The following is a 26,353-nucleotide window of genomic DNA, read 5'->3' as shown; positions in this document are numbered from 1 at the left end:
AAAAAATAAATATGCATAGCAACGAAACAACAACAATTGACCATTTTTATAGATATGCATTGACGATTATAATGACACAGATTACTTCGGAAAAAGTATTTCAATTTACTTTTTTTGTTAAAATTTTCAGATTGTAGTGCAGCTACACTGGTCTATAAGTTTAAAATTGACAAATGGTAATTACATTTATACGGGGTCATTATAAATGTTTGTAACAACTAGTGGGCGTAGCGGCGCACCTAAAGCATTGCGCACAGCCGCCTACGATGGTACAATCATTTATAATGACCCTGTATTAGTCATTTTATTATGCTGACAGATTTTAAATTATGGTCCAAATAAAAAAAAATACTTAAATAAAACTAACTGAAAAAAATATAAAAAAGATCTATTTAGTCGCGAATCTAATACTAAGTATTCAAAACAAAAGTTTATATTAGATCAGATAAATTAAAAGTTAAAACCTTTCTCGACGTCTGGTAAATTGTATTGTGTGATCAAGAAAATTTGTATTGCTATATTATTATAAATCAAAATGGCTGTCGACGTAGTAGGCCATGAGCATGCACACCGGCATTTAGATTTAGTTACAAAAAAGTAACCAAATATTAATTTTGGCAGTTTGAGGTTATTATCTAAAAGAAATGACAAGTAAAGTATAAAAGTGAATACATTTTAGTTTAAATTCACATCATTTGAATCTTTTAGGCCCGGTTTCTGGAAACATTTTAACGCTTGATTTAACCGGCCGTTACGTTATCGGACCGTTCCAGAAACCGTGCCTTAGAAAAACTGCCTCACGTTCTCTAACACTTAAAATGTTCTTAAATTCTTATTATAAAACTTGGAAAAATTTGAGAAAACACTGAAAATAGTAAGCGATGACGATGACACTTGACGACCTTGACGTTTTTTTTGACAATTGAAATGTAAACCAACGAACTGTAAAATTACTCTAAATGCGTTGACAACCATTGTTAAATCTAATATACACTCACCGGAAAAAAAAAGGAACACTAATTAGTCAACAACAAATTATTCCCATAATACCTATTTTGATGTATTTTGACCAGGAGGCGATGATAGCAAACATAACCTTGAACATTAGCACAGGCTATTTTATTAGCAATTTCGCATAAAAACAAATGTTTTGATTAAAAACCTTCTTTTCTTAAATTTACCATTTTTATAATAACCATGCAACCTGGTTAGATTTTTATAACTTTTGTAATTTTTTATTGTTGTTAACTTCGAATTTAAGTGCAGAACGTAAAAAAATGCCTCTAGCTGCTGTAAATATTGCCAGAGCAGTAGCTTTGGTTGAAGACTGTTGTTGTTTCCGTTATGCAGCTAATGCTATTGAAGCTCCTTTTGCTAGTCGTCACCGAACTGTTAGAAGGTTTCAAAAGGCTGATTGAAAAAGAGCAACCACATACCGCGACGATATATTTTTAAATAATAATGGTGTTCCGCTTTTTCTGCCGGTGAGTGTATTAGCTGTTTTTTTCATCAAAGAACCACGACCTGTTGATTTAGGTTTGCAATAATAAAATTTTATTAAATTTAGGCAAATTAATGATATCAGCTAATGCCTGCCATTTTAACAATGTCCTTGAAACTACGCAAAATCGCATTTAAAATTTGGACGTGTTATTAAAAATACTTCGCAAAGTGAGACATTTATTAAACTCTCAAATATTGGTTGTTATTAGTTGTTATTAACTTTATTAACATGCTGCGCTACTAATATCTCTACAGATAATCTGTTTCAAAATATATAGTATATGTACAGGGTTATTCTAAATGATTGTAGTCGAAGTAGGCCATGCCCATGTTATTATGTTTTTGCCGCTTTCTTGTGAACTGTCAGTTGTGTCGCTGTCACTGTCGTTTTTTAGGTGAAAAGTGCGGTGATGAGGATTTTTTTGAAATATTGAGTTGTTCTACAATCAATTTAAAAAATATTGAGTTGTTTTGCACCCAATTTAACACATCATTTTGATGATTTTTTTTATGTGGAACGGCGACCATAAATTTTACATTCAGTTTTCACGCCTACTTCGACTACAGTAATTTAGAATAACCCTGTATAATACTACAACCTTAATACCGAGCGACTATAAATGATTGAAGCAAAATAATGGATTGGCAACACTGATGCAGTTGGTAGTGCAAATCTTCTCGTGCATCATCTGTCAATAATTTCTATTTAGGTTAGGTTAAGTCACGAAGTACAATCGCGGCCATCCAAAAGTGAACGATAGCTCGCGAAAATTTCCGTATTTTTCGTTAGATTAACGGGTCTATTTTGTAACTCTCAACGATCATCATTACTAAAGGATTCCTCGTTAGTTAGTGATTAATCGGAATATAGTGATCAAATAGTATTTTGTAAATTTTGCTTCTCGCTAAATAACGTAAATTGACGTCAGCTGTCATCGTTAAATAGTTTATGCATTTTTACTATTCACTATATTTCGTTCGTGTTGATTTGTCGTATTAAAACTTGCTCTTGCGAGTTTTTCTAGCGATGAACAGAGACATATTGATACAAGTAGTGGCAGAATTGGAAAAGAGTTCTTATAAACTATTATTAACTGATCGGTACAAAACATAGAGATCGTGATCGATTGTTAAATCAATATTTAAGAGATGTAACTGATCCGTTCTTTACAACAAAAGAAAATTTCAGAAAACACTAGCGACTTAGTAGGGAGGCTGGACAAGATTTATTTTTAGAAATTTTACCTTACGTAGATAACGGCAGAGTCAAAAAATTTCTAAAATTTGTAGTAGCCCTGAGTTTTATGGCTCACGGTAGTTACCAAAAGCCTGTAGCCTGTAGGAAGCAATAAGCAATGTCTCAGTCCACAGCCTTTATGAAATTGTACAAATTATGGTAAAACACTTGCCCCAGATTTTTTTTTTGTTTTTATTTTATTTTTTTTACTCTTATTACATATTTTTATTATTCCTGAAGAACATATTGTTTTCTAATTCGTCAACATAGAGCTGATACTGTTGCTGAGTCGTCTTGCATTTACGCTTGAGCATTGTTTTTATATACAGCTTGCCCATTGTAGCTTGAGCTGTGAGGGATGCGCAAAGTTGAATAAAGAGGTCCGATAAAGAGGCCCTGGAAGCAGCAAAGAAATGCGACAAAATTAGTGTTAGACCACTGCGCATCCGACTCTCACAGCTCAAGCTACAATGGGGAAGCTGTAACTTTACACAGTCGCAAACTTTTCTTGCCGCTTTCGTATCAGTTGTTATTATTGATTGTGATCAGTGTTATTTACTTATTGCATTTTCAACATTTGAGCGGTAGTGGCAGTAAAAAACATAAAAAGTACATGAACTGTCATGAACATATAGATACTATAAAGTTGGCCGTTGTGCTACTATCCAACCTAAAATTGTAAACTTTTGCCATAACGATAGCTATCGAATTATAATGATAACGATAGGATTTAAGAAATACCAAATATGCTGAAATCGTTGTAGTTCAATAGCGACCAATGCTTAACGAGCATCACTATCGGACGGATAGTTGTTTAACGATAAGTTACAAAATAGACCCGTAAATCAGGCTGTATTCATTGGCGTTCGTGCAGCAGGCGTTACTATTTTAATAATAAAAAGTTGTAATAAATAATTTTTAATAAAAATGAGACAGAGAAGTAATTAATACATTATTAAAGTGAAAGTAAACTTTAGTAAAGAAACCTTTTCAACACCTATTCGTATTGGCCTCTCAAGCCTGTTTTCTTGCCAACGCCTCTTTATATTGAAGATGCAAATCTTACTGCAATTCTCTGGCCACAGCAGCCAAAGACCAATTTTCTTCTAGCTTTGCAATAGCCCTAGCTGTCTGAATCGGAGTGAGATGTGGCATTTAAAAAAAAATAGTTTCAATAATTTTTTTATCGCTAGTGTCAAACTTTGACATTTTAGGACGCCTATGATTTAAAGTAAAAATCAAACTATAAAAAAAAAACGTTCACATTTGGATGGCCGCGATAGTACATATAAACCATTCACGATTATTTCAAATTCGGACTATCTATGAAAATCTGACATTTTAGTTAGCAGTATTGTGATTTGTCTTAATAAATCTATTTTAGGTTATAATTCAACCGAACACTGCTCCCAAGTTGTTACATTTTTTAAATAATTGAACGCATTAGGAACAATAATCGTAAAATTGTAATTGAAATGAAACATACATATTTGTAGGGCAGTTCTGGGTAAATTCTTATTAACTAAATTAATGACGGAATTGACAACAATGCGAATATTTAAAAACGAAACGTCATATGACATATGACCTGACCTGACCTGACCTGACCTGACGCCAATCTAACAAAAAGATATCGCGGCCTCCTGCGTGTCTAAAATAATCGTGAACGGCATATACATTGGCGTTGAAAAAAAAATAGATTTTTTTGACGTTTGTTTCAATTTTGAAAATTGCGTGTGCCATGCCAACGATGTTCCAACTAAAGACTTCAAATGTGTTACCGACATAACAAAATAATTTTCAATCATTGATAGTCACTCGGTATATATGTAATATTATGATATTTTTCACCTTAGGTCAAAAGTGTACAATGTTACCAACTTTATTTTAGGTGTAAGTTGCGGTGTTGGTGGTTCTTTGATTAAAAAAAAAACAGATTATATTATAGTCTGTGTCAATTCTGAATTTCCACCAATACTGCATTCTAGAAGAATTAGAAATTCAACCGGGAACAGTGTTTGAGAAAAATGCGTCATCTTGTATTTGTGAGGTTATCATTCTCCGTGGTTATTACAACCCCCGGTTTAGAAATATTTTTATTTTGCCAACGTAATTCAACAGGTGGTGGAAATTTAGAACTGAGAGCAGACTATACGTATGCTTAATTCTGGCATTTAAGGTTATATCAATAAAAGACTTCAATACAATTATTAGTTTTAGTTGCTCAAAATTTGATATGCTTGCTATTTTAAACGTATACCTACGTAGAAACTGCATCTGTATTTTTTTGTCATGTTCTTGGTAGGACTTTGAATCACGGCTGCTCAACAAACGACTTCCTAACCTCACTTTTTCGAATTCTTTTTTCTAGCTGTCATTTATGTATCACATATTGCAACGTAGTTAAATAGCAAAATAGCTTTCACATATTCTCTTAATCGGCAAAAAGATAGCTGTATCAATTCGTGTATTTACATACAGGGTGATTCATATAGTTTCATAAATATTTTAACCAGTGGAAGATTCCGGTCTCAAAAGGCTCTTGACAATAAAATATTGAGTCATACGTCAAAAATTGGCAAAAATTACCATATCGGTTTTTTCACTAGGTATTAGTAAATGCCATTCTTCGCTAATTTATTCCACTTTACGTACAACAAATGTCATGAATGTCATAATAGAAGCAAACAATTGTGGCTATAGAGAAAATATTGGTATTATAAAGGTCGCTTTAGTTTCATTTTGACAACAATGCCCTACAGTTTGTTTTAACGTAAAATATTTTCATTTATCTGCAGTTCTTAAAGGGTGGTAGTACACTCTTCAACATGCTTTATCTTCAACAATTTTAACGTTAGAACCTAGACATGTTTGTAAGAGTGTTTAGGAGTTGGAATCCACCGCCGGTTAAAGTTTGAATGATACCATATGAATCCTGTACCTATATGAAAAATTTTCAACTGCAAGTTGATAATATTTTCTACCTTAAAAACATTTGGAATGTACGGTCGGTGGACAAATAAAACTGGGACACTTAAATTTTAATCTATGTAAATCAGATCATTGAATTGTCAATATATTTGTCAGTGTCTATATAATATGTCATACCAAAGTGAACCTATTTGTGATAAAGCCGTAATTAAACGACGCAAATTTGTAACTTTTGACTTATGTAAGTGTCATTTTTGTCCCAGTTTTATTTGTCCATCGACTGTACGTACTATTGGGAGCATAAAAAGTGAGACCTCAAATTTCTGTCAGTTCTGAAAAATTTGATGTAGTTCAAGCTTTATTGTCATTTTGCCTTTGATTATTGTCATCGAAATTTGACAGTATTCTAGCTGACAGTTTAAAAATTTATTTTATACTCCTATGAGTATTTCCCTTTTCCAAATGCCATCTTCTTTTAGATAAAGGTAGATTTTGATTGTGACTTTGCATTAAATAAATTGTTAACTCAGTACAGGTTGCAAAGACACACTTGTCATTTGCAACAGCATTTTTTTCATATTTCTGAACCAAATAAAGGCACAAAGGGACCAGAAAATCATAGTTTGGGTTGAATATTTGCCATATAAGTACAGTTTTAAAGTAATTTCAAATGACTAATGCCATAAAAGCGCTGTTGCAAATGACAAGTGTGTCTTTGCAACCTGTACCGAGTTTATTCACTGTGTGCTTACTTACACTCATTCCCTACAACCTACAATACTTAATGACAACGTCAATCAATTCAAAGTAGGGTTAGAAACAGATAAGGGTGATTTCACATTAAAAGCCAAGACAGTGATGTTGATGTCCCATTTTTTTTTGCTCGCAATAGTACGTACTATTCCGGCCAAAAAATTTCGTCCACCCTTTTCCTGTCATTTCACAAAAATTGGGTGTAGTTTATTAATTGTCATTATGATTGACGTTTGCAAATTAAAATTTGAAATTTATTACTGTCACATGTCAACATGTGAAGTGAGGTTATTCGTTCCTAAAGGCTACTTTACAGCATACGTAAGTGGAATGACAGTTGTGGACGAAATTTTTGTCCGCCATTGTACGTTAGATACACATTTAGAAAAACGTGAACAACTGAAGTCCCCGTTTATTTTTGCTTTATTATATGAGGAGATACTCGTATTATGAAAATAATTTTCTTTCCAATACTAACAGATTTAATAATTTTTATATTATGGTTATATTATAAGAATTATAACTGCAATAAAATTTTATTGTAGTTTGAACCCAAATAATTTAATGCCCCTATATTCGTTTACATTCTCTTGCGTTATCGAAACGTTCCTTTTCTTAAACTCTTCATTATCAAACCAAAATATTTTGCCAAATACAACATTTGTACCATATTCTCTAGGACGTTATTGTAATTGTCTTTTCCACTTAATAGCTTTTCTTCATGTATTCCTTATTAAAATTTCATTTTTTGTTTTGTTTACCTTACCTGGTACTGTTACGATTATTAAATTTTGGACATCATTGTTCTATTACATAAAAAAAATACTCTAAATCATGCTTTATTGAAATTGTCAAAAGTGTCAAATGACAAAATATTAAGTTTTTAATTTTCATTTATTTAGGTATTTTATATTTTTTATTAATTAATAAAACCTCATTCTATTCCATTTGTCTGACTTTTAAAACTTCTTGAATGTTTTGTTGGTAAATCTGACATTCACATTTTCAAAATTAACACAAAAATCAACATTGAGGTTATAAATACATAAAGGTCGTTTTAGAATATATGACAGCACGATGACACTAGCGTCCAAAATTTATTGACCGCGACCGTACGTAGAGCTTTAAAAATACTTACACCTACATTTTGATAATTTTTTTGTTCGAGACTGTCAGAATTTGAGAATTTTCTCCTGTGTGAACAGATTTTGATAAATTTGACAACTTGTCAGAACGAAACGTCAAACTAATTTTAAAGATTTTCAGCGATTTGGAGCCTTTGGGGGGCTCGTCGAACAAAAAAACGTTGTATTCAACTCGTTCTTGTGTAATTTGGGCTTTTTTGGCACTCGTGGACCTTTAAAACTCTCGTTTCACTCGAGTTTTAAACTGGCCCACTCATGCCAAAAAAAAAACCCAAATTACACACGAACTCGTTAAATAAACTACTATATCACTTGTCATAGTAAATTTTAAAAATTTAATCTTTTTGATTTCCCATAATGAAAATAAAACATCTAGGGGAAATTGTAATTAAGCTGTTAAAAAGTTCTAATCCATTTCAATTATGAAAAATTAAAACTGCAACAAAATCGATCTAAAACAGTGACATAGTGACAATAGATTCTCAATAATAAACAATTATACTAAGTATGAAAAGGGTTTCTGCTGCAAAACATGTCAACATCAAAATATAATTATTAGAGAGTAGGGATTTTTATAAATACTACTTGTCGATAAAAAACCACATTTAGAAAACAAAAATTCTTTATTAATTGATCTATTACCTAATCGTTATTGCATGTAATTACATTATCATAATAATAAAAATGGCTTCACTTCATTTTCAGCCCATGTTTACCTTATTGGGTATAATTAACATTTTCTGCCGAAAGATATGTTGAGGTTTACAACTTGTATGTTTTTGGTTGCATTTAATCTACAAAAACGATACCACTTGACGTCATGCTAATTAATTTATTAGTAATTACCGATTGCACCTAGAAATGATTGCACTTAACCGACGCTTGTACACTAAATTTAATTAAAATTAACTTTGCAATAATGTAACCCTGTCAACATTTGTTTCACTTTCACTTTCAGTTTTTAAGGAATTAGTCACTAGCTGCATCATCAGTGGCGGGGGCGGCATCCCGACGATCAGCTGCCCCTGAGGCGTTTGTTGATGATGCTGGTACATATTTTCCATGTGGGTTTTTTCTTCAGTGCGCTTCTTCTGCTTCCTTTCTTTGGCCCGCCTGTTTTGAAACCAAATTTTTATTTGCCGTTCAGATAAACCCAGCGTCGCAGCTAGTTCCGCTTTCCGTCTGATTGTTATATATTTATTATTGAAAGTAAACTCTTTTTCAAGTTCGATCCTTTGAAAGTCCGTATACACGACGCGGTATTTATCTTTGGTTCTGGTCTTTCCTACAACAAATTTCCAAAATCAGTCATCGAATCAATCGCAAATTTTTCTACTGTTACTACTATTTCTGGGTATTATTTTTCATTAGTCTATATCAATAGGAAAAAATTTTTAGCCGTATATCTGTGTGAATGCGATAAGGGCAATCGTTGATCAAACGGATTAACTAGCGGTGAGATGAGAAGAAGCGGCTTATTTATTAATGATAAGATCTAACGCACCTGACAACATGTGTATTGTCCTGGGCCTAGACCAGGATACTCCGCATCTTGAGTCTCTGTTTAAACTAGGATTATATATTTTAACATCCGACATCGGTACAGATAGCGACTATGTTCACAGTTATTATCGCTCAGGTTAAACCAGACGCATCTCGAAATAGGTTTTATTTTGTGGGAAATCGGAACTGCATTGTCGTCTACACTACACGCTAAATTTATTATCTTTTATTTAATTAATCAAGCTTTATTTATGTTAGTTAAAAATTCATTTAGGTTGAAAAAATAAAAATTGACATTATGTAAGTATTTTTTTTTGTTCGACACTGTCAGAATTTGAGAATTTTCTCCTGTGTGAAGTGATTTTGATAAATGTCACAATTTGTGAAAACGAAACGTCAAGCTAATTTTAAAGATTGTAAGCGATTTGGAGCCTTCAAGGGGCTCGTCGAACAAAAAAAACGATGTATTCAACTCGTTCGTGTGTAAATTGGGTTTTTTTGGCACGAGTTAAATAAACTACTATTATAAATTATAGAGATGTAACATAAGGAAAAAATAGATTAGGTCAGTCATGGTGCTGACGATACCTACTTTCGAATTCGAAAATAGTTATCGTCTGTTATCGTCTATCATTTTTAACGAGTTTAAAAAAATGTAGTTTCAGATTGTCCTCGTGTTGTTAATTTCGGATATTTCTCTAACAATTGTCTCTAAAGTTTACAAAGCGTTCCACAGACATAAATTTTATCATGAAAAAACTAAACTTCATTCGTGCCCGTGCTTACATTGCTATAGCTTTTGTGAATACATATATTCTTTTAAAGTTATTTATTGTATCAATCTTATAATAGTTAACGATAATTCAGAGAGAACACGTCAACAAAAACGGTAAAAAACTAACTCAAAAAATAATACGTACATTTTATTTTTCATTTTTAATTAGGTCTTTTGAATATGATGTGAGTATAAATTGAACAAGTTTTTTGAAGCTTTCATTGGAAGCTTTACCATTTAAATATTTTACTACTTTTTGCTGTGTTTTTAAATTTTTCTTTCATATTGCGAAAACTTGTTTCCTGAAAAATTATGATAAACGCAGTTATCGAATTTTATTTGTCTAACTTTATTCACATCACACTTTAATGACTTTGCAAATTAAACAGAACATCAGATTTTGACACAGAGAAACCAAGAGTCATCCATCAAATTGAATTGTATTCCTTAAGGTCACGGTTTGATGCAAAAAGGATAATCCGGGCTTACAATTTTGAGAACGAAGATGGCAAGGACAGTAACCGGCGCCGGCGGCAGATTTCCACAATTGCTGTAAAATTTTGTAGGTACAGACACGGTTTGACACGATGGGGTGACTGCGGCCCACCATGCAGCTGTTAGGACAGATATTCTAGCAATAAATAATTTCACGAAATTTAGATTTCAATTGGCCATGATGTTCGCCGGATTTGACACCAGATTTTTTTGGAAAGTTTTTTTTTTCACCTGAAGGACTGGGTAGGTACGGTGAATGTTCTGAACCGTTCCGCAGTTTGAAGGCAATATTTGGGAAGAAATTCAAGTGTGGGAGCCAGACATGTTAAAACCTGTTATCTCCCGTATTTTATTGAAAAAAAAAATAAACACAAACAATGAACAAACCAAAAATTTGTTAAATTTGTGAATGGTAAAGCGACTTATGGGTCACCGTGATAAGAGAAACTCGACAGTTTTTACAGTCAAAAATAGTGGTCTTTAATAATTATAGGCATTCTACACTAAATTCAACGCTGTTGGAAAAAATGCAAAGCATAAGTTAACATCTTGGTTTTTGTAATAATTACTTGCAAGCATATCTACTTGTTTATACAACAAAAATTAGGGAGTTTACTTCAAAAGGCAATTAAATCATTTCACAACAATTTGTGAATTTATTTAACGCCTTTTAAAGAAAAATCAGCAATTTGTCGAAAAAAGAATCACCATCTATTGAAAAATTAAACTGCCAAAGACGAGTAAAGCTACTTCGCAAGTCTAGCCAACTGCGATTTCGTGAATAGAATCAATTACATATTCGTATTTTGTTCGTGTTTGAGATATTGAAAGAAGTTAAATTCGCATTTTGATTTTCAATTATTTTATTTATATTATTCAGTTTTGAATAAAGTGCCATGATTATTACTGAAAATCAAAATGGGAATTTTGCCTTGAAACTCGATACAGGGAGTCAAAATTAGATTTTAAACAACATTTTCTGATAACTTCTTTCGATTCGGTAGAGTTTTAATAATCTCTAAAATATTTTCCACAGTTATTTTTTTCAATTACCGACGCGTACGAAATTTAGTTTTCAAAAGAAAAAATATACCTAATATGTAATAAATACTAAATAATGGAACACACTCTTTTACAAATATTTTTCCCACAGAATTGTAGGTACATAAAAACCAAATTCGATTTGTAGTGAAAATACAGGTTTCCCAAAACTGCCTCTCCAGAGAAAAAGGGGGTATTTGGGTAAATGTGATGATCTGAAGTTTAAAAAAAAAAGTCGTATCTCAAGCGATAATCGAGAAAAGACATCCTAAACTGGACCAATCAGAGCTGATCGCCATCAAGGTAAGATGACCGCAATTTTGCGTTACGGGGATTTCGAAGGTCTCTATCTAATTATTATCATCGCCAAACTTTTCGCTAATTGTTGCGATATCAATAATTATTTTTGCTGTCTAGCAAGTTGTCCGATTTTTTAGTGATACCTGAGAACGAGCGTCTAGGATTGCTGAAATTGAAAACTTTATAACTCGGTTATGTGAGCTATAGGAAAATTTATTTTAGTCATCTTGGAGTCTCTTTTGCTGTCGGTACATGGCTGTTTTGTATGGGGAGGCAGTTCTGGGACAGGCTATATATTGAAAATCTGAATATTGTTTTTCTAGAAAATTAACTGCTTATCTGTAATTAACACGTTGAACATTGGTGCTCCACTTCTTACTTATCTTAGTTACTAATGATAAGGTTGGTAAATACTTCAGCAATAAAATCCTTAAAAAGTTCTTTTTTGCGAATTGTAGGTATAACAAGTTCAACATGTGTTTATGAATGTTATATTATTGTCTATAGATACAAATTAAATATATTTTTTCATTCAGGTAGGCATTAGCACCATGGCGATTAGAAAGAGAAATTAGCACATTAAATTAATTTCCTTCTTCCGTTCACATGAGTTTCTTAGATTAATACCTGGATACACCACAGTATTGGCCAAATTAATATTTATAATAGCCTTTTTCAAATCTGACTTCTTTAGTAGTAAAATTCGTAATTAGCATAGTCATTCATTCACCTATGCAAACGTCAAAAAATTAGACTAGAATTTCACATGTAACAATTTGCATTTGTTATTTAATATTTCAAAAGGCTCATTCTCATTTTGTTGGTTCTCTCTGTACTAGCAGAGACATAATAAAGGAGTAATAATAATAATAATAATAATACGGGCCTTAGGCCCGTATTCACCAACGCCAGTTAAAGTTAACTGTAGGTTAAAATATACGAAAACATTATTATAACAATAGGTAACTAAAGTAACGAAGTATTTTAACCTACAGTTAACGTTAACTGACGTTGGTGAATACGGCCGTAAAGAACATAATATCCAGTTAGGAAATGCGTTATTTTGTGTAACGAGTGGGATATTTGCAGGACGAGCGAAGCGAGATCCCGCAAAATCACACGAGTTACACAAAATTGCATTTCCTAACGTGTTACATACAAGATTTTTTCTAATTTTGACAAAAAAAAGTTTCTTCAAACTTTAAACGAAGCAGTGAATTTCATTAATAATTGTGTTAAAATATCAAGTTCGTAAGTAGGCACAATTATTTTGCTTAAAAAGAAAAAATGTGACAGTGTCAATTTGTTTTGTGCATAAATGTAGTTTTACTGGAAACATCCAAAATGCCTTCAGAATCAGATGATATACCAAGTGATAAGTATATCGTGCGAATCATTGAATTTGTAATTAGAGTTGGCGCTGGAACTGTCAACGTATGTCTAGTTTTGAACTATTGCGACAAACGTCACATTTAATGTCAATAATTGTAAAACAGAAAATGGCGAATTAAGGATTTGAGGAATTAAGAGAAAAATTACAATGGTAATGTTTATTTTAGTAAACAATGTTACAACAGATGCTGAAAGTGTTCTAAGCATAAACAGACCCTTCGTTTAACTCCACTGATAGAATTTTGTAACATTAATTTATACACAAATAAGTGTATTGATTCAAAAAGACCTACGGCTTCAGTTCCAGCGCCAACTTTAATTACAAATTCAATGAATCGCACGATAGAAGAGACTGCACGAAGTGGGATATCGTCCGTAATCCCGAACAATATAATTTGGCTTACGAGAAATTTGAAAAATGTTGTGAAGGAAAAAATGTCAAGCATATCAACGAAAAAATTTTGCTGGCTTATTTCGAGAGAAAGAAGACTCTAAAAGCTTCCACACTGTGGAATCATTCCATGATGCGAAATGAACCATCTCTAAAGAGGAATGAATGAATGTTGATGTTAAGAAATATGTACCTATACCTAATATTTTGGTGGGATTTTTAAAGCGGCAGTCAGACGGTTACTAACATACTCCTCCTTCATCTTCAGGAGTTACCATAAGTAATCGTAAGAGTTGCTGCGTTATAAATGTTTACAAAAACTGGCCCACTCATGCCAAAAAAAGGCCCAATTTATACACAAACTTGTTAAATAAACTACTATTTCCTAACCAGCTAGGAAAAGTATGACGTTTCCAAACGTCAATTAATTTTGAAAAGTGTCATTTTATATGTCAAGAATAGAAAAAAATATTTTTACACCACCATTAAAAATGTTTTTTAATCAATATCGTGCTTTTAAAGTGGGTCTTTTTTCACGACCGTCAGAAGCCAGTTGTAAGATACACAAATCATAACAAAACTAATAAATTACGCCCCCTTGGTAAATCATTTTTCAAAAAATTCCCTAGGGAGTTTTCATTAGGTATGAATTAAATGAAAATCTAAAAAAAGAATAATTTCAAAACTGAAACCGCAACATTTGCTGCTTTCCCAATTTCTTCAGTTTTTTCTACAGAAAAGATATCCATCAAAAAACAACCATACCACAAACAAACTTGTCGATGTATATTTTCAAGGTTGTCAAGGTATTTTCAAATGTTTTTAATATCTATTAGTAAATATCAATTTTCAGTAAATTAGGGCTTAGAAAACTACTTTCTCATTTTCAATCTTACTTCGTAAGTCGTAAAAAAATGCATGTATGCCACTGGAGGGGATGCTAATTTTCCCTCGGTGCTTTGTAGCCCTCTGGCTACAAATTACACCTCAGAATAGATCATATATTGCTCTCTCCACTTGTATAATATACACACCGCACAATTATCGCATGACTTTGTTTCTTAAGTATACTGCAAATGGTCTGCAAACATTTCGTATAAATAGACTAAATTTAATCTTTAAGAAGATTTCAACTCTATATTGGAATGATAATTGATTTTTGCACTGTTTTTGTTGACTGTACGCAAGACATTGCAGAACCATCTCGTTTACCACAATACGTTAGAGCGAATTAATCAATGACTGTAACTCCTTATGTTAATATGTGCAATAATATGGATTTTATACAGTTTCATTCTCGGAAGGATAACACAGAAAAAAAAAATAAGTGAAAGTTCAAATTTTACATGTAGAAACATATGTTATGCGATAATTGTTGTGGGGAGTGTATATATAGATACTAATATTTTACAGGTTGGGGAACTTTATTTCACACGCAATGCAATTCACCAAATTTTGCTTAATTTGCTTCTTTAGAGATAAAGAAGCTGTAAGAAAAAATATTTGATGCTAAATTGTTACGTTCACTATGATATGTACTCATTGTATGGAAATAATTGTAAACGTGAACACATGGGTGACAGCCTTTAACTTTCAGTTGGTGACCGAAGTTACGCAATGCCAGTAGGAAATTAATGCTATCGAATTTATATGTTCGGAGTTTATTAATATTTTTTTTCGAAATAATTTTCCATGTATGTATGTATGTAACTTGTGTAGGTAGCTCTTTTTTACGCTACGCTTGTGCGTTAAAATCTCCCCCCTTGTAAAAAAATAGTATTTTATACACACGTATGACTTATTTAAGGTCTCATAAGGAAACATTTATTGATTTTCCAAAATACTTCAAGAGTTTAACTAATATATCGTGTAAAGCTAAAAAAAATACAACTTAGATAACAGTTACCTTATTACACATATAAGTTTTAAGATGTGATCGATCTTAGAATGAAATTGTTATTGACAATATTGTCAATAATAATAATTATGCTTTATCTCTCAATTAAAAAATCTTAAGTGAATTTCACCATTAGCCTGTAAAAGTTGTATCGGTTTGCTTCAATATTGAAAGGAACAGATTAAATTTGTATAAAAATAGTCTTTTGTATTTGCCAAGTTTTCTGTTTCATATAAAACATGTCTTAGTGCCTAATTACACTGTTTTTAAGTAAACAAAATAATACTTGCTTATTCCACAAAAGTTATTGGTGGGTAGCTATAATAATATCCATATGATACAACAAATGTATTTTTAAATGAAAACAAATTTAGATATATGTATGTACATATTAAAAATTATTAAAAAAAAAAAAACAAAAACGAAATTCCTATAGAAATAACACTTTATTTATCAGCTCACTTATTGTGAATTATAGTGAAAGACACCGCTAATTGAGTATTTCGTACAAGTATTATGGCAAAAATCTAAAAGCAAAAAACAAACAACCAGGTCATAAACAGAATGTGTTAAGTGTTATAATATTATGCACATTATCCCCTACTCTAAATTCAATCATGGAGATGCGGGCTCCCCTAATTGACACACAAATTAACTTTCATCACACTATCACAGAGTGTTTATTTTGGCGATGAAACCCCGCATACCACTAAACGGGATCAAGTGACATATGTTCAGGATCAGTCACGGAAATATATCTAAATCTTGTTTGACAGGACCGCAAGGTCCAAGTGGCACATGCCTCTATTAGATTAGCCACTGTTTGGACATGCCTGTCGAAAATTCGCAACGCTCTTAAAATAAATCACTAAGTGTGTTGACACACCAGAAAACTTAGTTTGACATTAATTTATCTTCACACGACAATACGCGCGAACATTTCCAAGCTGAAAGATGAACACGACACTGATGTTATTATTAAATGGTGTGCGCTTGCACGTAATAAAAAGACAATTTTCTGGTCGAACGTGCTTCGACCGACGGCCTCGACTTCTACCTAAACGTGAAGACCGTCATAAAGAGGCACTCAGACCGCTTTATGGCCACCGTCCTATGCCTCCTTGATGTCTATTTAGTGTTTACAGCAGCCCAGTGACTCTATTACGTTTCTTATTGAATAAATCAGAAGCATTTTTGTCAGTTAAGATGTGAATGCCTGATAGAATTTTTTTCAATAATGCACAAAAAAAACTAGATTTATTAAGTTTGTAATCCACCAAAGATCTAAAAATTATAGATATGCAAATAGGTACGAAATAGTAACTTATGTTTCAAGAAATTTATGATCAAGAGCTGTTACGACAAACGAAAGCATCGAAGACGTGTGGCGCAGCTTTACATTATTACAAATAACCACAGACGAAGATTCGCATAGGCATAACCTAAATCTGAATTTGTGGATTACACCGTATTTACGGAACGGCGAAATGTTGGTAACTCATTTAACTAGGAACCTTTCTCACACTAAAGCCACTTTTATTCTTCATTCATGATCAATGATCATGAATGACACTTATCCTAATAACCGACGACTAATCATAAATGACATTTATGGTTAGATTGTTCGAATCACACGTTTTTAATTTTTTTGTTTTTCACAGTATAAACCATTCACGATTATTTCAAATTCGGACTATCTATGAAAATCTGACATTTTAGTTGGCAGTATTGTGATTTGTCTTAATAAATCTATTTTAGGTTATAATTCAATCGAACACTGCTCCCAAGTTGTTACATTTTTTAAATAATTGAACGCATTAGGAACAATAATCGTAAAATTGTAATTGAAATGAAACATACATAATTGTAGGGCAGTTCTGGGTAAATTCTTATTAACTAAATTAATGACGGAATTGACAACAATCCGAATATTTAAAAACGAAACGTCATATGACAGGACCTGACGCCAATCTAACAAAAAAATATCGCGGCCTCCTGCGTGTTTAAAATAATCGTGAACGGCATATAGGTACTGGGTGACTTTTTTTAATAGGTTGGTAATACTATTGTTGGTTATTCTGCTATTTAATGTGATGTGATGTGATTTAATGTTTGCCAGAGTAATTTTTGAAAAATGTTCCCAACTTAAGAAAAAAGTGACATTCATTTATAGTCACCCAGTATTAATGTGACAAACAATAACTAAACTGGGAAGGGCAAATAATGCTGTAGGGGTCATGAACTATTATAATTAATAAAACTTCGATTAAAAACTAGAGCTCTTACTTGTTCTTATTGCACACAGAAGTGTTCGAAATGTTGTGAAATCATTTAATAAAAGTTTAGTACCTACTGGCCAGAATTGCACGTCCTAGATCAACGAATGCAGAAAAACAACAGTTTGTATAACATACCTACTCTTGTGCTTTATGTTAATGTAAACAGCACCATTACGATGATAAAGAAATTTTGAGTAAGATTTACGACCGTCGATATTAAAAACACCCTCGCTGTCGTTCGCAAAGTGAGCGTTAAAAAAATTCCGCAGCCATCAAGAGCCCGCAAACAATACCATAACAGTTGGTGAGGCATTTAATACGTAAAGGGGCAATTTGTCACTCACAACAATGGCCCAATCGGCATAGTGTCGTCCTTCGCGGTCTATATCTATCGAAATGAGGGAAGTGTACGTGTGTATAGTTGGCGCCGACGACTGTATCGCCTGATAATTGCCATAGCGTCGATTCGCAACTCCCTGCCGTTTGAGGTTATGTTTCCCTGGGGGTCCATTGACGCTATTACACTGTCGCGATGTTATTTCCCAAACTATATCGTCCTGTATTCGTGGAAGCTTTTGCTAATTTTACGGACAATTTATGTAATACTTGCGGTTCCGTTCTGAATTAATGGCTTCGTTTGTATGATATTTAAATAGAGATGGCGCTGCGTCATGATGAAGCACGTGATCATTACTGTCATTCTTGATATGTCTATGTTATAGCCTAGTTTCCATTGTCGTAAAAAATATTTAGACCCGGTTTATTCACCTTCAAGTAACTTTATTTGAACGGTAATTACCATGGATCTACCAATAGCAGATTCTAAATCATAGCAACTACTGGCCAGATAAATTTAGTTGAAGGTGAATAAACCGGGCCTTTAATCGTCTATTAGCAAAAGTTAAAGTTGAAAATGCGGAATACAACTCCCAAATAGGTAGATGAGTAAGTTTGTTAACAACTAATTTGTCGTTAACAGAGGATTATCTACCAATAATAATTAATGCTATTCACTACCGTTCCCAGTTTTTCCTAATCATTTCACCACAAGCACAGCAAATTAAATACAAGAATTAAAATTTGTCTTACCTATCTTGAAAAAGATAATACAATACACTACAGTTAACCTAAAGACAATCCCCCTTCATTCTTTATGTCGATTTCAATATAATATTTACTTGTCATAATGCTTAAGGTTGAATTCACCTCATCCACAAAATAAAATACTGATACCTAGATGAAATTTTAATTACGAAAAATATGGCTCATAAAGTTTCCAATTATAGAGATCCGATTGTAAGAATAATACTAATAGATAAATCTTTTCTCCCAAAAATAAGTGAGTACATACCTACTAGTAATTTAGACGTGGTAAATACAATTAAAAATATTATGCCTGGGAAATGAGATTTTCATCCTGGTTTATTAAATTTAAATCCTCATTTTCTATTCAACTAGTTTAATCTGGCTAAGCGAGATCATATAAATATTAAAAAAAAAAACGTGTATGTTTAATACAAAACTAACGTTATCAAGGCAAAGTACCTACTTTATTTTACTTGAAAAATTACATTCTTCTTGTTTGATTGTATTTACTTGAGGTCGTAGCCATTAAAACAACCACTATACCTACTTTTAAAAATGTCAAATAAACAGTAAAGTCATAACTTTCTCTTTTGACTTATCTTATTTAATTAAAATGAACTTCCACTTACACCTATGATCGACTCGAGCTGCTGAATAATTTTTATTTTGAATGAATTTAAGAAATATTGTGGTCTGGCGAATTATTATTATTTAGTCATTAAGTGCATGAAAGAAAAGGCTTAAAACAGGTATTTTATAACATGACAAATTATTTTGCTGAGAATCGGTGTTCTAAAAGGTACAAGTGGGTGTTGGAACTAGCAGGTAAATTCACCAAGAACGGTAAAGGTGTCCGTGCGAAAATGTACAAGGACCCATGAATTTATCCGTACTGTGGTCCGTTATGTCGGCAAATGTATTTATTTTATGGGGGGTGCACTTAAACTTCGGCAAAACTTCTAAAGGATTTGGAAATCCCTGGGAGGGTCCGGTCCGTCTGTTCTGGTTTCGTTATGAGAAGAAGCTAGGTATAATCTTGTCACAGAGACCGGGTTCTTAACTATTGAATGTTTTGACAGTTCCGACGATTTACAAATTTGGAAATATGTGCGAAAGCTGCACTCAAAATATTTAGAATAACAGTTGTTTCTAGTTCACGAGTTAGTTTACTAATTTCTACCTATCAATGGCGTCCACAGTCTAGACTGGTAACAAAATAAGAAAATTTACAACGTCTGGCTGACCAACGGGATAAAATAAAACCGATGATGAATATGTTGAAGAAAAATAAAGCAAAGGGGTTGTAAAATAATCATGGAAGTTTTATGAAGAACTTTACGAGCTTTTGGTGAACATAAAACTTTAATAAGAACTTAAATCAAGTGAAAGACAGAAAAACTAGCATGTTTCTTCGAACAAAATGGCGCAATAAAAGCACACAGGTAAAAAACCCAACGGCCGCTCACTTTCGATACTAAACAAGACTATTTCGTTCCCTTTCAAATTAATTTAATGCCTAGATTCCTCGGTTAGATCAAAAGTTCCCATTGGCCGAGCCGCCATAAAAAGAAAACGTAAAATATGGCGGCCGGAGAGATGCACCTGTCAGATTAATGAATATCAAATTGTACGCGGGCCCCATCAACATGTTAATTTATTCGTAAATAAGACAGAGAACTTAGTAATTATCGTCAACAAAAATCAAACAATTACTCAATTCGCTCACGAAAATTGTGAAACACAACATCCTTTCCAATTAAAAGGGGACATTAGAAAAACATGCATAATTGTGAAATTAGTCATGTGTGTATAACGTTAATCACAAAAGAATTACGACAATGTTGTAAAACCATCACAGCAGACATGCAAAAGATAAAAGGGAAGATTAAAACAACAACACAAAGAAAAAGAAAGAAGAAATTTACATTTTCGAAGCACAATTGTGTAAACTGAACAAGGCAAGCGGTTTATAGGATTAAAAGCGTACCAACTGTGTCTTGTGCATCAGTGAAATCGAACGGGACAGACTCTGAACTTTGGCTATCAATTTCTAGAACAAACAGAGAAGCAAATTTCAATTTTTACATATTCAGTCAGACTCTAGCGATGAGAAACGTCGAAAAATATGATTTACTGGTTTAGATGCCATAATACACAATAAAACAATTAGAGAGCGATAATTGCTGGAAGTTCATAAACCAATAAATTAGTAGAAAAACAAACACGAGAAAATATACTCTACACTAACTATCATGCAATATGTTCGAAAATCTACAGCAATATATCAATTATTTTCTTTATTTTTTTAAATTAGTCGAAGAGTTTGTTATTGCCAAACCCTTAGATCTCTGTAAATTCAATTTTAAAGTGCATATCCTCCAAAATAAATAAATAAGGAAGTACAAAGCTTATATTGTTTTACTCTCACGTAAATTGCAAACTGAATTTATGCATTTAATGAACCTACTGAAATCAAAAAGTTGTTTAGCATTTTCTGTTTTGTCGGAAATCAATTCAATGGCAAACACCATTCAATTAATATATTTAATAAAATTAGAAATTTTCCACCTGTGAATTAATGAGTTTCTAGCTTGATGGACATGTGGTTAAGTAATAGAACAACACAACGTTTTAATGGCACGTTCATATTGATAACAGAAGCTTAGTGCGCTAAGTGTCCGGAAATTTGAACAGCCGTTCGATTTGTTTGTTAAAAAATTTTCACCTCTTAAAAGATATTGTGTTTAGAAAGAGAATAAATAGACAAATACCATGTCGTGCTACCTAAGTTTTAAACTAAGAAATAACATTTCGTTGATACTGTCAATTAGGTAGATTTTATTTTAAGTTCACAAACATGGATTGTTATGAACTTATGAGTATTAAAATGCTTGCTAAAAACGTATTAAGTGCATTTTTCATTGGAAATTAAAAATCGAATGACTTTTGAACTTAACATTTAAATTTACAACTACCTACTAAAGTTCTTAAGCTTTTCTAGATAGATAAGGGGGATTACGCTGAATAAGAAAGTTTTGAAAAAAATCCATAACAACTCACAAAATACAAAAATGTATTAACGAATAATATTGTTATATGACATTGGAGCCATGGAGCTGAATTGGTAGGTGTATCGTCATTTGTAAGATATCTTACGGTTATCTTTAAATCGCGACAGATGTTAGAAATATGTATCACTAAAAAATTTATTGCTGAATCTTTCTTCAATATTTAATATATCTAATTTAAATTGTCTTATAAGAATTATACATTCCTAAGTATAATTCAATAGCATAAGTATCTGGGGGTGTTAACCGTCGGATTTAAGTCGTGTTTAAGAAAAATATTTTCTTTTTTTATTTAGAAATTTTAAAATTCAAGTGATAAAGTAAATTGTAAATGGGCAATTGTGGTCTTTATTAAAAAATTAGATTCGATTTCACATCGAAGTGATTGACAGCAATGCAACATATTTTTTGTATACCTGTGTAATTGTAGATTCACTAGACCACACTTGAATAACAAAAACAAGTAAACAGCAACGTCACATACATTTTAAGCAAAAAGTTATCATAGTTAGGTATGAAAACATACATATTATGTAAAAGATAAAAGTTCCTTCTATAACTGTATCAAAGAACAATCTTAATTTTTTGAGGCTGGCAAATCTCTTAAAATGAATCTCCCGAAAAATAAATATCTTAAAAATTTAAAACAAATAAAAGTTGTTCCATCTTAATCAACAAAATAGCAGTCGCATTTTACCTTTTTTGCTAAAATTCACGAGAAAGTGCTGAATATTTCTTATAATTTTTGAAATAATACTGTTAGGACCACCAAAAATTATTAATTTTTTTAGTGTACCATCATGTGTACGAAAATTTATTCGGATTTTGTTTCAAATTTTGCATTTCACTGATAAGGCTTTTTAAGTAATTCCAACTTTTTAAAAACTTACTTGTCAGTTAGGTAAGTACGGCGACACATTTTTGAAAATTTTACATTTTAACATCGCAATTTTACAATTTCGGTCATACGTCGTATTAAAAATGTTTTTTTTTCTACTTCGGTGTCACAATGAGCATTTTGTGACACCGAAAACAGTTTCACAAAGATCAATTTTATAACATCGTTTCTAGTGATGATTGAATTTGGGGTTGGTATTATTATTAGTAAATTTCAGTGTTAAATGTGATGTCATTTGAACCTGAATCTATGTTTAGGATCAAAATAAACTATTAAGGGAGTAGTTATTATTGTAACAACATCTGGGAAAACATTTAAAATTTAATTTTCAATGAAATAACATTACTTCGTCAATACGAACCCAGTTCCATTAAAATAGAAGTCACTAGACAGATAATAATTTTATATTAAAAAAAATTAAATTAATGAAGACGAAGTAGAAAAAATAGCATGTTACACTCGTTGCACAAGACATGTTGTCGAACTCGTTCCTTTAGAACGCTCCTCACTGCGTTCGTCGTGTTCTAAACCCTCTCGTTCGACAATAGACAGTCTTGTGCAACTCGTATAACAATATACTATTTCCATCTCCTCCTCTCTCCTCAAAACTCATAGTCGAAATTTCCAGAATTACGTTTTCGTGTCATTTTCACTTCATTCCTTTTAATTTGGGTTTTTATCCTTTCTTCTGATAACTAGACTTTTAAACTGATTTCAGAAATAGATACCTTAACCGTTATGAGGATTTAAGAAACCATCTCCATCACGGATTTTGCTTACCAAATCGTTCTCCACACCGACAAAATAACCTGCGATCAACAATAATTTAGATCAAAGAAGCCTTTGAGGTTTTGGACGTATGTCCAAATGTACTTGATGTTCATACGTTCAGATGCTCTGTGTTTTTTGTTGCATATACCTGTTTCAATTTGAATTTGGAATTTTTTTGCGAAACTTGACAAAACAGGCAACAAGTCCATTATCCGTTATTGAAAACAGCATTACGAAAGTAAGATTCAATGATGAATCTTTTATGTTCTGAAGTAAAAACCATTTTTGCGTTAAAATTTGATTAATAGTGACAGTTGTTTGACGTTTATTAGCTGAGTTAGCAAAGATCTCACACTGTCAAAGTCATAGCCGCCCGTTATCTAAGTAATTGTTGATCGCACGGTATAATGGAACGTTGTTACCGTACAAAATTTTAATATTTGGTCATTCTTTTGGCAGGTCCAAAGTGGATTCTGAGAAGATGAAATCTTTCTCCTCAAAGAAGACAGTTAATCAGTGTTGTTCCTTTCGGTGTGGTTGAACGCATTTAATCCGTGACCGTGTGTTTTTACACTTTTAATTTCAAGATTATTCATCATAAAAAGAACTCTTTAATATGAATACCTACTTCCTCTGGTTGAGTCTTTTTTTACATCTCTATATTTCTTTCTAAGCAAATAGTCTTTTTCATTAATAACAAGGGTTTTAATAAATACTTATGTAACATTTTTGTTTTTGTTACCATCTTTGACACTGTCTTTTTTTAGCCAAAAGTGATTATTTTTCGAATTACGCAAGGTCATCTGTTTCAAAGGTACGTAAGTGTTTATTAAAAAAAAAAACTGGTTGCAATATCGACGAAGTACCTACATGTCTACATGCGTAACCAGAGTATTTGTTTACAATAATTATTATTAACCGCCAAGACAGTTATCCAGACTTTTCTTTCATCATAGATTAAGTTTCTCCAAAATTATATTTATGGATGTTCTATTGTTGATACGTAGTTTCAACTTTGAATATATTTATTCTCATACTACTTATAACAATTTTACCGCAGGTAAACTGTAGATATAAACGAACAACTGAAAGTGTTAGAGATTATTGTGACTGATAAAAGATGATACCCCAAAAGGGAATAATAGCGTACTTCGTGAAAGAAGGAATTTCTTATCAGTAAAAAGGTACAAATGTAATTTTAACGTTAGTAAAGTGGGCTCACCTGGATTAGGTTGGCTCTGGTAGGAGGTCTTCTTGATCCACTCGTAGGGACTCCTCGCGGGCGGCGGCCTCGCCACCTGGGACTGGTTCTGAGGTGAAATGTTCCCGCTCCCGGCCCCCGGACTCGACATATCACTGCCGGAAACCGTAATCGTCGGCGACGGCATCAACTGACCGTGCCCGCCGTCGTTATGCACCATTCCGGAATGCACGAACTCCGGATATTCGTTATTTGCAAAAACCGAATGGGATGACACGTGTGGATGATGGTGCCAAATTTGTTGTTCCCACATTTGCTGCTCAGGGGCCATTTGGCCGGTCTGATGGTACCCGGCGGTGTACCAAGAATGCATGGACGCATTCGCCGGCGTCGTGACCGCTTGCTGGTGACGGTACATATTGGTCGAATTGTAATATGAGACCATACCCACGGTCACTAGAACTCACTAAGTCACTCTTTCAACACACGAACTGTCACTTGGCGAAAATACGGGCGCTAAATGCGCACGTACCTACATTACAAAGGTGAGTGCGGTGGCCGAGATAAGATTTGGCCGATCCGATTCAGGTCCGGGGGCGGGATTCGACTTCACGTGGGGGCCAATGGGAATTTAGGATTTCTATCATGGCTGCGCTGCGGCTGAGAGGCCAATCAAACAACGCGATTTTCGTTGGCCTTGCATTGAGCAATATGTAATTACATGTCTCATGCGTGTGTACGTTTTATGTTTTTTTAATGAATAATTACTGATTACGTTGATGCTGCTACGGTCTTATGTTGTTCACTGTCTCAAAATATGCCGTCAGATGTACCTGAAAACTTACAGAACAACATAAAAATGAATTCACTAAAATATTTAATATGTGTACCTAGTAGGTATATAGGTATGCACATGCCTCTTTCTGAGGCGGCGTCTTGTGTTTTCTCAACCAATTGCTTTTCTATATTTTAAAGTTAAATCAATTTTTACATTACTGTCTTTTCATTTTAAATATCTAACGTTTTTCTCTAAGTAAAAAATATTTCCTTCTATGTATTTAAATAAAAAGCAGAAAAAGTATGAAGTAAATTAAAACAACACAAAATAAATCATTAGATACAATACCTACCGAAAAAAGTTTTAGAATCTGTTACTTTTAGAGTCTTAAAAAATTACATAGGTACATTTGTGACAATTTGATCTAGTTAGAAATATTTTGTAGGCCAGTTCTCTCCAAAAACGATTTTTTTAAATGACGTATATCATTAACATCATTAAAAAAACTACTTGAACTCTTTGATAATACAAAATAATTTACGTTACTTATATTTCGACTTATACGTTGAGATTGAGAAGTCATAGACCTGTGACACATAAAAATACACTGTATACTGGGTCTGGGTGCCCCAAAACTGCAGTACATTGTTAAGTAGTCATTAAAATATCAGGTATTTTTTTCTTTTTTATAGAAAATATGCACCTATTTGTTAGGTACACGAAATGTGGCAACATTTAAAAACATGCTGTGTATCCCAATAGTCTGCAAATATGTATTTAATTGCTGTTGTATCCGTGGTAATAAGAAAGGAAAATCAAAGCCATGTTGCCACTGGTTATTTGAGGTAAAACCAACATAAAATCATTTCTTGTAAATGCTGGAAATAATGAAGTTAATAATTGCAAACG

General features: G+C 32.7%; 1 protein-coding gene across 5 annotated transcripts in view; it reads right to left on the bottom strand.

Moving 5' to 3' along the window:
* Window positions 1-25,240, bottom strand: part of LOC138132628 (homeotic protein caudal-like) — a 30,861-nt gene extending 5,621 nt beyond the window's left edge. Inside the window, exons 1-3 of one of the 5 annotated variants that reach the window (XR_011160133.1) lie at window positions 24,688-25,240; window positions 20,716-20,778; window positions 8,286-8,854 (exon numbers count right to left, since the gene is read on the bottom strand). Coding sequence is in view for 4 of the 5 variants with exons in the window: in XM_069050215.1 (XP_068906316.1) it covers window positions 8,475-8,854; window positions 20,716-20,778; window positions 24,688-25,111 (867 nt within the window). In the remaining variant the exon portion in view is untranslated. Of the gene's footprint in view, window positions 1-8,173; window positions 8,855-20,715; window positions 20,779-24,687 lie in introns of those variants that run through there. The other 4 variants (XM_069050215.1, XM_069050216.1, XM_069050217.1 and 1 more) reach the window with 4 other exon arrangements.
* Window positions 25,241-26,353: the final 1,113 nt, after the last annotated feature.

This window comes from Tenebrio molitor, chromosome 6, assembly GCF_963966145.1.
Source record: "Tenebrio molitor chromosome 6, icTenMoli1.1, whole genome shotgun sequence".
Taxonomy (NCBI): Eukaryota; Metazoa; Arthropoda; class Insecta; order Coleoptera; family Tenebrionidae; genus Tenebrio; species Tenebrio molitor.
The sequence above is the reverse complement of the archived record's forward strand: the minus strand, read 5'-3'. Positions and strand labels throughout refer to the sequence as shown.